This window comes from Pteropus alecto, unplaced genomic scaffold, assembly GCF_000325575.1.
Source record: "Pteropus alecto unplaced genomic scaffold, ASM32557v1 scaffold35, whole genome shotgun sequence".
In the NCBI taxonomy this organism is placed as follows: domain Eukaryota; kingdom Metazoa; phylum Chordata; class Mammalia; order Chiroptera; family Pteropodidae; genus Pteropus; species Pteropus alecto.
Window position 1 is genome coordinate 13,917,104 of NW_006437828.1, and position 16,243 is coordinate 13,933,346.

General features: G+C 53.2%; 1 protein-coding gene across 1 annotated transcript in view; it reads right to left on the reverse strand.

Annotated features, from left to right (window-relative positions):
* DLGAP2 (DLG associated protein 2) overlaps positions 1 to 14,775 on the reverse strand; it is a 247,632-nt gene extending 232,857 nt beyond the window's left edge. The window contains exons 1-2 of the mRNA XM_015591803.2: positions 14,588 to 14,775; positions 13,857 to 13,945 (exon numbers count right to left, since the gene is read on the reverse strand). Coding sequence (XP_015447289.2) covers positions 13,857 to 13,945; positions 14,588 to 14,775 — 277 coding nt within the window. The remainder of the gene's footprint in view (positions 1 to 13,856; positions 13,946 to 14,587) is intronic.
* Positions 14,776 to 16,243: the final 1,468 nt, after the last annotated feature.

Genomic DNA, 16,243 nt, shown 5'->3' on the forward strand with positions numbered 1-16,243 from the left:
CCCGGGGCCCGCGGCGGCGCTGGCCCCCTCTGAGGGCACACGAACCCTCACTACGTGAGGATGTGCCACTCAGAGGCCCCATGAGCAGCAGGATGGGGGCAAGTTGCAGACAATGTTCGGGCCAGAAGCTGGGTCACAACGTGACATCGCCAGTTTGCGATAACGTGCAAACTATCCCCTCTGAACGAGGGGACGGCGGCCCCCACCGTGGAGGGCTTCTGTGAGAATCAGAGGGGACAACCCTGGTGCCGACCTTCGCAGACTGCCCCAGCCACGGCCTGCGGGGGGGGACGCCGGCCTGACTCTCGGCCCTCGCTACCGTCCCCAGGGACCCCCTAAACTCTTCAAGGTTAAATCCTGGCCTCGTTTTCTTCCAGCCTCTTGCCTTAGTTACCAACATTTTCTTCATCTTAAGAAATGACTTTTAACGTTCCTCCTGCGCCTTTCAGATATGCAGCACCGTATCACCAACCACAGTCGCCGCACGGGACCTTATTCCCAGGATGTATCTATTTTATACCTGGAAGTTTGTAGCCTTGACCCCCTCACCCATCCGCCCACCCCCACCCCAGCCTCTTGCAACCACACATCTGTTGTCTGTGCCTATAAGCGTGGTCTGGTTTGGTTTTCGATTCCACGTGTGAGTGAGATCGTCCACTATTTCTCCTTCACTATCTCTTTCACTTACTTCCCTCAATAAGCCACACACAGGGAGACTTCATTCTTTTTAGGGTTGAATAATATTCCTGAGAGAGAGGGAGGGAGGGAGGGAGGGACATCTTCATCCACAGATCCATCCATCCGCGGACACTCAGGTTGTTTCCATAACAGCCTATTGTGAATGATACTGAACGCGCATGGGATGCAGAGATCTTTTCCTGTTAGTGTTTTTGTTCCCTTTGGATAAATATCCAGAAGTGGATTTCTCGATTATATGATGATTCTATTTTTAATTTTTTTGAGGAACCTCCATACGGTTTTCTGTAGTGGCTGCACCAATTGACATCCCCACCAACAGTGCATGAGGATTCCCTTTTCTCTACATCTTTGCCCGTACTTGTTATTTCTTGTCTTTTTGATGACAGCCATTCTGACAGGCACGAGGTGACATCTTACTGTGGTTTTGATTTGCATTTTCCTGATTAGTGATGTTGGACATCTTTTCGTGTGTCTGTTTGCCATCTGTATGTCTTCTTTGAAAAATGTCTATTCAGATCCTCTGCCCATCTTTTAATTGAAGGCTTTGTTTTTTTTGTTTGTTTGGTTGGTTGGTTGTGTTGTTTTTTGTTGTTGTTTAGTTTTCTGTTTTCATGCTACTGAGTTGTGTGTCTGTTACATATTTTGGACATTAGCGCCTCGTCGGGTCTGATTCGCAGGAACTTCTCCCCATCCAGCGGGCTGCCTTCTCGTTTGCTGATGGTTTCCTTCGCTGTGCAGAAGCTTTTTGGTTTGATGTGGTCTCATGATTCATTTTTGCTTTTGTTGCCTTTGCTTTTGGTGTCAGATCCAAAAAATCATCACCAAGACCAATGCCACGGAGCTTATCGCCTGTTTTCTCTAGGACTTCTGTGGGTTCGGGTTATACATTCAAGCCTTTTAGCGCATTCTGAGTTTATTTTCAAATATGGTGAGATCGCAGTCATTTCATCCTCTGCATGTGGCTGTCCAGTTTTCCCAGCACCATTTATTGAAGAGTCTGTCTTTCCTCCACTGTATATTTTTGGTTCCTTTGTCCTAAAAAAATTGACCAAATGTGTGTGGGTTTATTCCTAGGCTCTTGATTCTGTTGAATTAATCTGTTGAAATCAGGGCTCAGGATCCCTCCAGCTTCGTTCTTTCTCAAGATTGCTTTGCCTATTGGGGGTATTTCGTGGTTCCATTGAAATCTTAGAATTGTACTATTTTTATGAAAAATACCATTGGAATTTTGATAGAAACTGCACTGAATCTGCAGATTGCTTTCAATAGTATAACCATTTCAACAATATTAATTCTTCTAATCCACGAGCATGAAATATCATTCCGTTTGTGTCTTCTCTAATTTTTCATAAACGTCTCATAGTTTTCAGTGCACAAGTCTTTTACCTCTTTGGTTACATTTATTCCTAGGTATTTTATTCTTTTTGATACAATCTTAAATGAGATTTTCTTTTTGTTTTAAAATCTTTTTAATTTTTAAAACATAAATTGTATATATTTAAGGTACTTTGACACGTACAGTAAAATAATTTCTATAAACTAACATAACCATTTCGCATAGTGTGTGCGTGTGTACGTGTGTGTGCGTGTGTGTGCATGTTTGCGTGTGTACGTGTGTGTGCACATGCGTGTGCATGTGTGCGCGTGTGCGGTTAGAGCCTGAGAACTACTCTCTTATCAAATTGGGATTGTTTTCTTAAATTTCTCTTTCTGATAGTTTATTAGTATATAAAAATGCAACAGATCTTTTAATATTGATTTTGTATCCTGAAATTTTGCTGAATTTATTCCAGTAGGTTTTGGGTAGAGCCTTTAGCGTTCTCTATACATAATATCGCATCACCTGACCATAGTAATACTTTCTTCTTTTCCAGTTTGGATGTCTTTCATTTCTCTTCTCGTCTGACTGCTGTGACTCAGACTTCTAATACCCTGTTGAAGAGAAATGGTGGGAGTGGGCATCTTTGTCTTGCTCCTGATCTTAGAGAACAAGCTTTCAGCTCCTCCCTGTTGAGTCAGCTGTGGGTTTGTCATATATGGCCTTTATCATGTTGAGATATGTTCCCCCTATATTCACTTTGTTCAGAGTTTTTATCATAAATGGATGTTAAATTGTCACGTTTTTTCCTGCATCTATTGAAATATGATTTTTATCCTTCATTTTGTGAATATGGTGCGTTGCACTGATTTGCGGATGACGAAGCAGCCTCGCACCCCTAGAATAATCCACTTGGTTGTGATGTGCGGCCATCAGATCTTGTGACGTATTGCTGAACCCGGCTTGCTGACGTCACGCTGAGGGCTTCTGCGTCTGTGTTCATCACGGACACTGGCCTGTCATTTTCTTTCCCTGGCTCTGGCATCAGGGCAGTGCTGGCCTCATCGAATGAGTCTGGAAGTGTTCCCTCCTCTTCTATTTTTTGGAAGAGCTTGAGAGGGACTGGTATTAATTCTTCTTTGCACATTTGGTAGAACTCACCAGTGAAGCCGTCTCGTCCTGGGCTTTTGTTTGTGGGGAGGTTCTGATCAGCGTCTGGCCCCTCACTGGTGATCAGTCTATTCAGATTTTCTGCTTCTTCGTGATTCAGTGTTGGAAATTGACCATCGCCCTCTCTATCGCTTTTTCCTGAGTTATGCTGATATACCTGAATATGTCACAGAGGCGTCTCGTGAGCCTGACTGCCACCTGTCCCTCTCCCATGCTCCAGCCCTGTCTTGACGTTTAACTCTCCAAGCCCAGTCTAACTTTTCTTACCGTCTTTTGTTGGGGAGACTCCTGACTGTAATCTCTCGAACTGTCGAGAGAAACAGTAACTCCAAACCCTAAACCTAAGGCTCCAAATGCCTCTCCTGCTCCCCACCTGTGGGGAATTAGCACCCCTCAAAGCATGCGCTGACAGCCAGCAGTGTTCTCGCACTCACCATCGCTTTGCGGGTCCCCAGAGTTCCTCTGCTGAGAGTACACACTTCACCGACAACAAATAGGTCAAGGCTCAGAGAGATTACATGTGTTCTGTGGGCAAGGGGCACACCTGGAGGGCTTTCCAGAGAAAGTCCCTTGAAACCGGCCACTTGAAATCCAGTCCTGATGCAGGCACACTTGTGCCCTGCTCACAAAGTCCTTCACGTGTGCGCTTGGTACACCAGGGGGCGCTAAGGACCTTGGGGACCAGAACTTCTCGACATGCCCGCACCAAGTGCTGGTGCCATGGCCAACTCGGCACTTGGTCGACATGGTCGAGGACGAACACACCCGCTGCAGAAGCTTTGGCAAAATCTGCCACATCCATACCATCTGTCGTCGACACGAGTCTGCCACAATCGCTCATCTGCTGAGAGGTAAAACATGTGGATGCGGGGACCCAGCAGTGACCCGTCCTCACTGGCTTTAGCTTTACCACAACCGCTCAGTAGATCGATCAACTGATTCTGAAGTTCTGCCACTTGCCCTGAGGGTTCCCAGCCAGGAGTCACTCCGCGTCCCCAGCAGAGTCCCTGGTCTGTCACTGCGGCTTCCCCACATCACCCGCCCGCACGACTCAACAGAAGACACTGCTTTCAAAGAACGCGCTCTAGGGCTCCCACAAGGGGAGTGTCAGCACCCCTGGCCCATGTTCGGAGCTTCCAGAAGGAAATGACATGACCGAGTGCCTGCTGGAGGACCCTCTGTCCTGGTTCTGGCCTTGAACCCTGTGCCAGCATCTGCACTCTCTGTCCGCGACTGATTCGTTCAGCTCCATGCGGCAAAACCATTGCGCCCAGCTCTTGCCTCCCATGGCAGCTGTGCCCACATGCTCACCTCACCCACCTGCCAGCTCCCTGCACCAGCGCCTGCTCTCTGAGGAGCAGCAGAGCCCACCTGGGCCTGCAGGAGCTGGGGCATGCCAGGGGCAGATTCCCCTTGTTTTAAGGGAGCCTGGGTTTGTTTCATCAGGTAAAACATGTGGATGCAGAAATGACTGTTGTGACGGGGAATTCATACTCACGGACCCCTAGAGACAGGAGGCCCGCCATCCTCTGGGGGCTGCTCGGGGAAGCACCTGGGGTCGGGAATGTGCACAGGGCACTCGCTGGACTCCTCGGCAGGAAGCGGGGCAGGCTTAGGACTGGCCCGTGTGGGTGCAGCGCTGTCCCAGGTGTCCAGTATCTGCCCGGGTGATTACGGCAGGGGGACAGTGAGAACCCAGGGAGGAGGGGCGGGGCCGGGGTCTGGGTTTGTTGGTGTGCACTGTCAGACCAGTCGCTTCCACCCCAGGACTGGCTGGCCCAGGAGGCGCAGTCGCTCCAGATCCCTGAAGCCCCTGATGTCACAGGATCAGAAGCAGGAAACGAAGGTGTGGTTAACACTCACACCCAAGGGTGGTGCCTGACCTAGGAGGGAAAGGAAGCCTCCGCCTCCCGAGCGTCCCACCGCGCCACCGACCTGACACGCGGGACAGAGAAAGCAGTGTTCACAGAGGGGTGAGTCCTCCCCGGGCACAAACGTCCAAACGCACCCACGGCTCTCTGATCACCATCACCCCCACGCTCCTCTGCTACCGTCACCATCAACGCGGTTATTATCAACTTGTCACCTAGCCACCATGCTCAGAATCCCAATCTGATAAACAAGAACGGTCTGGAACACGCAGGCAGTGTCCTGAAACGTCCCTGCAGGTCCACGCGCCGACACCTCTGCCCGGCTGGCCCCAGCACCTCTATCAGCACTGAGCACAGGGCTGCTCCCCGCAAAAGCGTCCCGCTCCACCGCGGGCCAACGCGGGGCTCCTGGAGACAGCTCACTGAGTGTTACCACGGCTGGCAGGGATGGCATGCCGATGAATGAGCCCGAGTCCCCGTGAAACACTGCCACACATCACCGCGACCTGAAAACCGGGGGACTGTCCTCAGAAACGCCTCTTCCGAACACACACGTGCTCAGACTCACGTCCTCCTGCCGTCACAGTGAGTGGCCGATGCTGTGCTCCACGTGCACTGGGAACTGTCGCACACGACGCAGTATGGACAGCACCCCTGGTCTGCTTCAGGAACGCTCAACCGGCCGGTCCCCTCGGAAGGAGCTGCTCGTCTGGACTGGCCTGGTCCCTGACCAGCCGTTCCTGCCCATGCGCAGCGGGCTGACCGGGTGGCATCTCGCAGACTGCAGGCCCTTGGCTGCCCCCGGACACACTCTCCCTCACTCGTGATGCTTCTCCCCATGCCACTTCTCCAGCAATGGGACACCACTCACCCGATCCACACACCCCTCTTAGTCCAACTCAAAAACTTCTACTGACCGTCCACCGTGTCCCTGGTGCTGAGGGGATACAGCCGATGAGATACAACCCTGATCCTGGGGAGCCCTGTGTGTATAAGGCCCGCACCACATGCCTGGCAACTGCCCACCACCCCAGAAAGATGCTCCCTTCAGATCTGGCACACAAGAAGAAAAGCGATTTGCCACCGTGCTGCAGATCCAACTTCTCGTGTACTTGCCAAGCTGTGACACGTGAAGGACATCCCGGCTTGTGGCACAGTGGCAGGTCCCGCAGGAACCCAGGCTGATGCACCAACACCCCGGCTACAGCGCCCGGGAGCATTATTTTCTTTTCTCGACTGTGCATCTGTCCCTGGCGTTCCTGCCCACGAACCCCACTCTCGCCCGGGAAAAAAGCGTGTTCTCAGCATGGTCGCCATGCCGCCTGATAGCTGTTTAGCCACGAAATGCACTGGTTGGAAGCAAGCAAGCCCTTCCTGCAGAAATCAAGCGCCGTCAGTACCTGCTGCTCTCCCTGGACTCAAGAGAGAGGCTCTGGGACCTAACGCTCTCCTCCCGCACGGCCATGGCCGCAGACAGTGAATCCTTCTCAGACACAAGGCGGACGCTCCAAACCAACCTGGACCTGCCTTTCAGGCTGTGCTTAGGAATATATTTTCCAAACCCGATAAATAATTGTCTTCATCGAAGATTAAATAAATTTACATTTTTATAAAACTCTACCTAGAGTGCAGAATGTTTTTATAATAAAATACCTTCCTGACATTAAAGAATTGTTTTTAGCATATACTAGAACTGTCTTCAAACTCCAAACAAGAAGTCCAGCGTGACTTGAATGTTTGGGACCCCTTACCACTGGGATTCAGGGCCAGCCTCCCGTTACTGACAACGGCCCCTCTCTGAGAGATCAGGGCGGCTGTGACACCTCACCAGCACTGTGAGCAGGTCAGAGGACGCGCCAGCTCCTGGCTCTAAGTTGCCTCTGGCCAGAGGCTTTGACACTCCTCTCCCGACTCCTGTAAACTTCATGTGAAACAAGAGACACGCCCCCCAGCACGGAAGTGGGGCTGGGGGCCACTTGGCTGCAGGCATCCGATGTGGCGCCTGCTCAGCCCGCCACCGACGGCACACATTGGGCCTGAGGCGGCGGCGCCGGACCTCCCACGCACGGCCCAAGCCGCCCTGAGCCTTGTGTTTCTTCATGGGTGTTCACTCTGTTTTAGAAATGCAGCCTGCAGTCTGCTTGCACCCAGAAAACCAGACACGTGTGCCAAACGGCAGCTGTCATCCTGCTCCCCAAACTTCCCACCATCCACTTAGATGACAGATTCACAGGGACAGCTAGCGGGTAAGGTGCAGCAGACACAGCACAGCCCCCACTGGAGGAGCTGAGCCGAGGAGGAGCTCAGAGTGTCGGGTCCCCAGCAAGAGGCCGCGGATGACAGGAGCAGATGACAGGAGCGGAGACAGGCGCAGAGCAGCTGGCCCCTCCCGGACGCGCGGACCGCGGGGCGGCACGGGCCGCGCGCTCTGGCTCTGGGCATTGGAAGGCTGTGTCTCCCTTCTCCAGGGCGTGCGCAGGGAAGACACAGCCGGCGTGGCCCTGTGGGCACACGCATCGTACACGCCATGTCCACGCAAATGACCATGCGCCGCACACAAGTGTGACAAGAAGGATGCTGGGTCACGGTGACATCCGAGCCCGGGGAGCCCCTGCTACAGAGCCTGGGAGTGAGGACGGCTGTGGAGAGGGTGACGCTGGGGACAGGAGCGAGAGGAAGGACCGGAGACGAACGACAGTGACGGGGAAGCGGCGGGCGTGGAGGACTGCGCTGGGACAGAACGGCAGCCGCAGCGACAGCCTGACGGGTCCGGCGTGGAGCAGCAGTCCGCTCAGACAGGGACCCGAGCCGTGGGACGCGCCCCAGCGTGGAGGGGGCGGCTGGCTGCACAGCAGACGTCGAGGGACACTCAGCACCGTGCCAGCTACGCCGAGCACTCAGGGTAACACGCGTGAACACAGCCATCCTGTCGCGGCCCATTCTCCACACGGTGGCACCTACACGGTGGCACCTGCACAGCGGCCAGGAGCACGCGTGGGTCCCCCTCCGGCCCTCACGCGGCAGGCCCCAGGCGGGACTCTCGCAGTGGCCGGGCGCCTGGCCACCCGGAGCACTCCCTCAGGACGAGGGCTGCTGAGCCCATGCCGTCCACGCACAGGCGTGGCTTCTGCTGGCTCTGCTCTCCTCCTGCGAGTCTGGATGTGGCTCCTGCCGGCCAGAGGCTGCCCGCGTGGCCAGCTCCCTGTGATAACCCGGGAGATGCCCCCTCACACGCATCCCGGTGGACGATGCTGCACAGATGTTGTCACGACTTGTCCCCGCGCACACAGGGGACTCAGCGCTTCACCCGTGAAAATGCGTGGGTTTCATTACCTTTGACCCGGAAGTAGGACGAGCGGACGAGGGGCGACACGCAAGCATCTTGCGGCTCATGCCTCCATCTCCCACAACAGGCCAGACCTCGAGCTGTCCCCTCCGGTCCCGAGGAGTCCGATGGCGTGACCCTGTTCTCATGGGATGAACCCCTGGGGCAGGTGTGAACCGGGACCCACACCAGTACAACTCTGATCTCGATCCAATTCCGAGCTGAATCCCCACTTCCGGCGCCAAAGCCACACCAGGAAGCAAGGACTCTTGTTGCTGGCTTCCCACTGTCACTGCACTCCGTGAGCCGGGCACTTTTCGCTGGAATGATTGGAGGTGGGTGGTTCCAGGCCTTTCGCATGCTTTGGTGACTGAGAAGTGTCAGCGGGGTGTGACGATCAGCCCCGGCACTGACGTGACCTCACTCTGTCGGTGTGGGCACGTGTGAACGATGTGCAGCTGCCCTTACACCGGGCAGGCCCTAAGAGAGCTGACCAAACCGTGCGCCCTCAGCTAATTCTCACTGCAGCTGCAACAACACAAAACACGCCAGACACGCGGAGGGGAAACAGGAAACAGGAAACGACAGCCGGAGCGGCGCGGGGAGCACCGCAGTTCACGAAACGGAGCGGGGGGTGCGGGCGAGCTGCCAGGGGACTCAGCGAGGACACGCACGGTGACACCGCATATCGGCCACACGCCTCGCTCTGCTTCTGCAGCAGCTGTCCCACGGGCACATCCAGGAGCAAGGCCGCTGGCCACAGAGCCCCAGGGGAAGAACTTGCGCCCCTGACTCCAGGGCGTCCGTCCCCAGCGCTCCAGAACACAGCGAGGCGTGCGCAGCGCTCGCGTGCCCGATGGGGCCTGCAGAGCTTTCTGTGTTACGGGAAAGTCATGGCAGCCGAGTGGGCCGCGAGGGCGGCGGTGTGACAGGAAGTCCCTCCCGACCCCGGGCTGAGCGCGGGCACGCAGAGAGACCACAGGCCCCCGGTTCTCGGAGGGTGAAGGGCACAGACCAGCGCCACACGGGGGGTTGTGGGGCTACAGCGACTTGCCTACCCCAGGTGTCACTGCATCGCGTGGAGTCAAGCGACAGGGCCGGCTGTGAAACCCGTCCGCAGAGAGGGGGCCACAGAATGTCCAGCCTGAGCCCACGCGTCCTTCCCCTCGCTTCTAGTGACATCCACTCAGTGTGGCCTCTGCACCCTAGTTTATGAATCCTATCAGATGATGCCTCAATTCTTTTAAGAAAAAAAAGAATTGACCCAATAAATAATTTCAGCATCTGGGTAAAAGAAACTCACTCGGAGCATCTGGCCTTCACAAGAAGTGACACCTTCTCGTCCACGCAGCACGTGCAAACGCCGCTCACCTGGCGTGGAGAAGGCGGTGAGCACCCAGGCATTTTCCACTTTAACAGGACACCTTTTCAGCAACGAACCCACCTAGGTCCTGAGGCCCCAGGGACCCTGCCGATGGCCCCTCCCTCTGGTCCACTGGGGTTTCCTGTCTGGATCATTTTGTTCTGCACGGCACTGGGCAGGCAAGTCACGCGTGGATAACTGCGGACGGCAGCACACGCTGACTTGGCGGGAAGACGAATCACAGCGAAACATTTAGCAGCTGCGCGACCGTGGGAAGCGTTAGGCACTGTCCCCCATCCGCAGAGTGGGCGGCACATCCGTCCCACGGGAAGTCGGAGCAGCCGCAACGAGAGTGAGAACCCTGTGTGACGCCTGCTCTGCACACCGGGACGCGAGGCTAACGCTGGGCGAGGTCGCCGTCCCGCATCCTCAGGAACCACATGCAACTGAAGCGCGACGTTCACGAGGCGGAGTTCCCGGCCCGCACGCGCACGCGCCGCAGGCTTTCCTTACCCCGCCGCCTCAGGCAGGCCTGGCAGACAGCAAAGCTCTCACTGTGGTTCACGTGTTTGTCCTCCGCGAAAGGAAGCTCGGAAAAAGCTGCCACTCAGAAGGGTTTCAGGGGCTTAGACCTGCCTGGCCCAGCCACCCACGTTCCAACGCTGCACACCCTCAGCCTCCGCCCCATGCGAACTGCCACATGTCCCCGCGGCCTGCTCACTGAGCACGTCTGTGCACGGTCGGGTCCCACAGCCCACAGGCCTCTAAAGCCCCAAAGACTCAACACCCGAATGTACATAGCGAAATGTTTGCTCAACCTACGTAAACTTTTTAACCCTAAGCACCCTGTCACAAATGTCCAATTTTGACCCAATACACAGTGAACAATGTGCCACCACGGGGAATGGCACCAGCTCACACAGGTGCAAGAACAGGACTGGGGAGCGGGGCCCGAAGCCACCACAGCAGCTTCACAGCAGGAGCACTCACACCACAGCAACCAGCAAACGCTGCCCGTCAGGGCTCTGCCACCAGGGCCTCTGTCACCAGGCCCAGGAAAGCCAGCACGTCAGCCATGGGAACCCCACGGCGGATGAGATCGGGCATGTTCAGGATGCTATGGCCATGGACGGGAAACCCACCATCAGAAACACTCTGACTTCAGTGACTGCCACATTCATATTTGCAAATATGCAAAAATCAGTCCCACAAGATATGTGGAAAATACTTAAAATCTTTCCACCCCATATTTTACATACAAATTATTTCATAATCATCTCGCTTTCACTGTCAGGTAGAGATGTAACATATTTCAAATCATCAAATACGGCCACTCGCTTAATGTTTGTGGTTCTGTTACTCAGTTATCGTTAGACTTTGCAGGGTAAGCCCTGGGGACTTGCTGCAGAATCAGTTCATTCCTGAAACTTCTAATTGTCCCTCACAGCCAAACGGGCTGCACCCTGACAGGAGATAAAGGCTTGGGGCGTGAGGGTCAGCGCCTGGCCCGAGCGCTGCCTGAGTAAATGCGAGTCCATTAAGCTCCCTCCTGCCTCAGCGTGACCTCCCCAGACGACAAGGCAATTCTTAAGCAACGCCACTGAAAATCCAGACAAGGGAGCCAGGTCACCCAAGAGTGGAGTGGCTCGCACCCTCTCCAGGGCCCGGCGCCTCGTGGCTGGAGAGACACGTACATCGCCTGCACTCTCGTTCCGGCAGGGACAGATGCGCTGCGTCTTCTGGTTAGACAAACACCACACGCATCCTGGGACACGTGAAAGCGTAAGAAAGGTCAGCCCCTAGTGCCATGGGTCACATTACAAAACGAAAGCCACGCTTCATCCCAAAGTCGATCCTGTTTAACATTGTGGCAAAATGCACATAACACGAAATGTGCTGTCTGAACGAGCCTTGGTGCACAGCTCAGGGGCGTTCCCGTGGTCACACTGCTGAGCAGCCGTCTGCACCACCTCCAGATCGTTTTCATCCTCCAGCACTGACGCTTCGTACCCGTCCCAAGGCTTAGCTGATCTTCTTAATTAAAAATTTAAAAAGTCTTATATAAAACCACTAATGTGAAAACAAATTACACTGAAGTTCATAAGGACCCCACATGCCACTAAAATTCAAAAGCAATAACCACCCTGAGTCTGCAGAAATTTACAACCGACATTTCCTAAATAATTAAGCAGCTTCGGACATATTAAATTATACGAGTAGAATAGAATTCAACTTTGAATGAATTTACACTTTTAACAGTTATAACTTCGACCGACTCTTCTTTATTCACCTTTGACATAATCCCTCTGCTCTCCACACCTAATGTCACGGCCTTCGGCCCTCTAGAACTGACTTCACTGCGAAACCCGAACACAAAACACTTCTACGGAAATCGCCTAGCAGATGTCAACAAGCAAGTTTCAAGGACAACATTCTAGGTCCCAAGGTTGCGTGGATTCTTATGAAAAGCAAATAAAATATCTCAGTTTGGCAATATTTCCCACATTAACTTGAAACTTCTTATGAAAACAAACCATCTAAAAATATAGAAAAACTAATTTCAATATCTAAAATCCACTTAGATCCCCACAGAACAGTAATTGTATCGTCATATTTGGGGCTTCTCAGAATCAGAGAAATGACTGATCCACCTGAATGATATAAACTAACCTGGAAACCCCACCCCTCCCTAAACTGTGTCATACTTGCCAATGTCAATGGACACGGTTTGCAAAAATCCTTTGTTTGTTTACATGTGAGTTGTTCATACATTTTCATTATGAATCAAAACTTTTAGAAAATGAAAAGACGCTCAAAAACATCTAACCATATTCTAAACAAACGCCCCCAAAAGTATTAAATACACTAAAAATCACAACTAAGAAATAACACACTCCAAGCTGATTCTTTTTGCTTTTCTTAACTTTGAAACTACAAAATTTCAAAGGTTTTTACTTTTACAAATAGGTAAAAAAAACAGAGACAGTTCTATAAACTTTTTTGAGAAATAACAGAGCCAGTAATGTAATCTATCCATATTCATAAGTAAATAATGAATATCGTACTTCTCCCCAGGTACTCAGCGCCTGACGTGGGGTAGTGCAGTACGCAGGACGGCGCCTGGCTGACCACCAACAGCTGTGCCCTGGACCCCGCTCATCACTGGTAAAGATGCTACTGACGATGGAAGCAGAGTAGACCCGACAGACTGGATCCCATTACGATTCGTTTCGCCATAGCTAGAAAACACCTAAGAAACGTCAGTAACCTGTTTCATACCCAACAACGGTGTCCTGGGTACACACAGACGACCGAGTCTAGGAGTGAAAAATCTCTAACAGAACCTGCCACAGAAAGTAGGCAGCCTTCTCTCCCTTCTCCTGAGAACTTGCTCTTTCTTTGATGAAAATACCTTAAATTAGACGCCCTGCATGGGAGAATAACAAAGATGTCGATCCACAGGATAACACACTCCAAGCTGATTCTTTTTGCTTTTCTTAACTTTGAAACTACAAAATTTCAAAGGTTTTTACTTTTCCCCCCCTCCATCGCGTTTCCTTAAAAGTAGCACGAACCACCTCACTACAACCTCCAGCCACATACGTGTGACCTACGAGAACTCACACATCACACTGTCTCCTGCTAAGAGATGTCTGTCCTCTGCTTTATTCACTGAGGCCCTGCGGGTGTTAAGATATAAAATCAGGCCAGGTCCCACCCTGAGTGCAAGTGAAGCCTGATTGCAAACAGACTTCAAACACACTCCAGGCTGGCCAGTAATGGTGCTTTTCCTTAATATAGAACTATAATCAACCAAAAAACAACTTTGAAACTAATACATTCAACCTTATAAAACAACCTGTTTCCTTTAAAAATCCCAGAAAACAATCACCTAAATCTATTTCCTTTATCAAATAAAATCAGATCTCTAAACTCAGATTATAACTCACTGTAGAATTGAGTAATCTACTATTGGCTTATCTGATTCAATATATAATCCTGTATTAACAACTAAACACCTGAGATACCTAAATCATGCAATCATATTTCTCCATTTTTCCACTGATGTAAAACCTATAACCTCAAATCAGAAAAACAGAGTGTATTTACCTGTATTCCTGTCTGGTAAGATGCAGCAATGCTTCTGCAGAATGCCAGGCAGGACCTGTTTCAAAACAAAGAAAACACATGTGGTTACGCTCAGGTAGAGAAAGGCGTCGCATTATTAAATGTGTGAGTGTCTTCTAATGAGGTCACCCCGCGCTGCACAAAATCATGCCCAGAACTGTCTAACAAATTAAGCAGCACTGAAAAATTCTGATGACCTTCATTTTTCATCAGAAAGGTTAATCGGGTAAGTGTGCTAATCACCTGTGCTGCCCTGCAGTGCGGACGCAGCCTGTCCCGCCACCGGCCCTAATGGTCCCCAGAGTGTCGTGAAAGCCACACTCCAGGGGCTCTCACGATAAGGCAAATGGGCCCACCGATTTTTGTGATGGCTTTTAAAATACGAGATGCAATTAGGGCCTGGAAATGGGGGCGCGCTGGAGCAGCACCCTGGGTCCATCTCCCAGATCCAAGCAGAGATGCTTTTACCACGGATGAGTCACAGAGGAAAATAGGAGAGAAAAGGCTCTGTTTACACTCACGGTGCGGGAGTAACAGGTGAAGGAGGTAACTTATTTGATGAGTGAAGGGAAGGCGGACATAACAGGAAATGGCTTTCCCAAGAAAAGTCAGCGACGTCAGGCAGCTGCGCAGCGTAGACCGAAAGGGAAGGATTTATGATTCTGCTTCCCTGAACTCAATTAGAGTAAAAGCTGAACTTCCACCTCAAATACCCCACAGACGAAGCTGCCACTGTCCCAAAGTCCTTGGCCAAGAACACGTGCCACTTCTCCCCAAGCAGCTTCCCCAGTGGGGCGGGGGAAGGATGTGTGCAGGGGACCCGCCCTTGGCCAAAGTCCCGTGCAGCTGGGAATGCGACGGGTACTGACGACTGTAGGGCTCTCCTCCAGGGGTGACCCATTCTCCCCCACACCCCCGCTCCCTCTCTTTGTTAAGAAAGAATAATCCTCACCCAAGTGTGGTCACTCGTGACCAAGAGGGTAGCCCCAGTTTCCCACACTGAACAGACTGCAGGAAATAAAGCCCCAGTGAAACCAGTGCCCACTCAGTACTGTGCAAAGTGTGGAAGTCACTTTCAAAAGCATGTTTCCCACCCTCTGGGAGTTGCCTGTTTGTTGGGACACAGAACAACCCTGCCAACAATTAGGGACTGACTGAGCACTAATATCGGTGATGACAAGGACAGCGCCATCTCCCGACTGTGCCTGGGCACAGGGCATCACTGTTCTCCCGTCAGCCAGCCCGTCCGAAACCAGGCACCACTGAGTCACTTCTCTCCCTCAGCTGCCCCTGGCACTCGGTGTCCAGTAGTATAGTGTCACACACACACGTGCACATACGCACTCACACGGGCACATATGCACACTCGCTCACGCAGTCACAATCTCGGGTTCCTTGCGACTCTGCGTTTCTCATCCACAGCCAACATGCCCTTTCCAGCACTTTCCAAAGACCCTTAGAGGTCAACACTAGGCAAAGAATCTCCCCCAAAAGAAACCACCAATCTTGCAAGCTGGGGAAATGCTGCACATCGTGTGATCTGCTGGGAGGGTGAAAACACAAGTGACCACAACAGTCCCCCCAGTCCTGCGGCTGAAGGCCACGTCCCAGTGCCGCCGCTGCCAGACACGAAACAGCTGGCCCGATGCACCTGCGCATGGGCAGGTGCGCCTCTGACACCGGACCGCTCCCGGCGCGGCTTCCTCCGCGAGCTCCGAGGCACAATGCCTCCCGAGTCCCCCCATTCCAGCTTCCGGACGCCTCCGCGCCACCAGCCAAGCGGCCGCGGCTCCATCCGCAGTCCTGCCCGCGGGCCCGTGTCTGTGCTGGACGTGCCAAGGGGCGCCCACGGGGCCCACGCAGGAAAGCAGGGACCCGGCAGAATCCGAGACGATCCGGGCCGGCATCCTCGGGGCGACCACCTGCGTTCAGAAATGACACTCGTACCTGTTGACACCAGCAGTGGCCGCAGGTGACACCTGTGTTCTGTCTGACATAGGCGCGGCCTCGGAAATGCGAGGGACGCCACACCATGGCCCGGCCGGGGGGCAGGAAGGCAAGACTCCAGCCGGCTCACGTCCTGCTCTCTGGGGGTCTCCAGGAAGACGCGAAGGAGAACGGAGTGGCCCTCCCCGCCCACAGCACCTTCAGAAATCCGTCCACTCCGCCCGCCTCTCCGCGACGCGCTGAACAGTGACTGGCAGACATGGCGCCGTGTGCCACTGGCGCTGGGCGAGCAGAACGCCCCAACCGAGCCCTGGTCTTCCCTCAAGGATCGTCCGTGGGACCTCGAGCGCGCCCACATAGCCAGGAACGCGCACGCGTGACCCCGAGCGCGCCCACGTGACCTCGGGCGCTCACGCGTGATT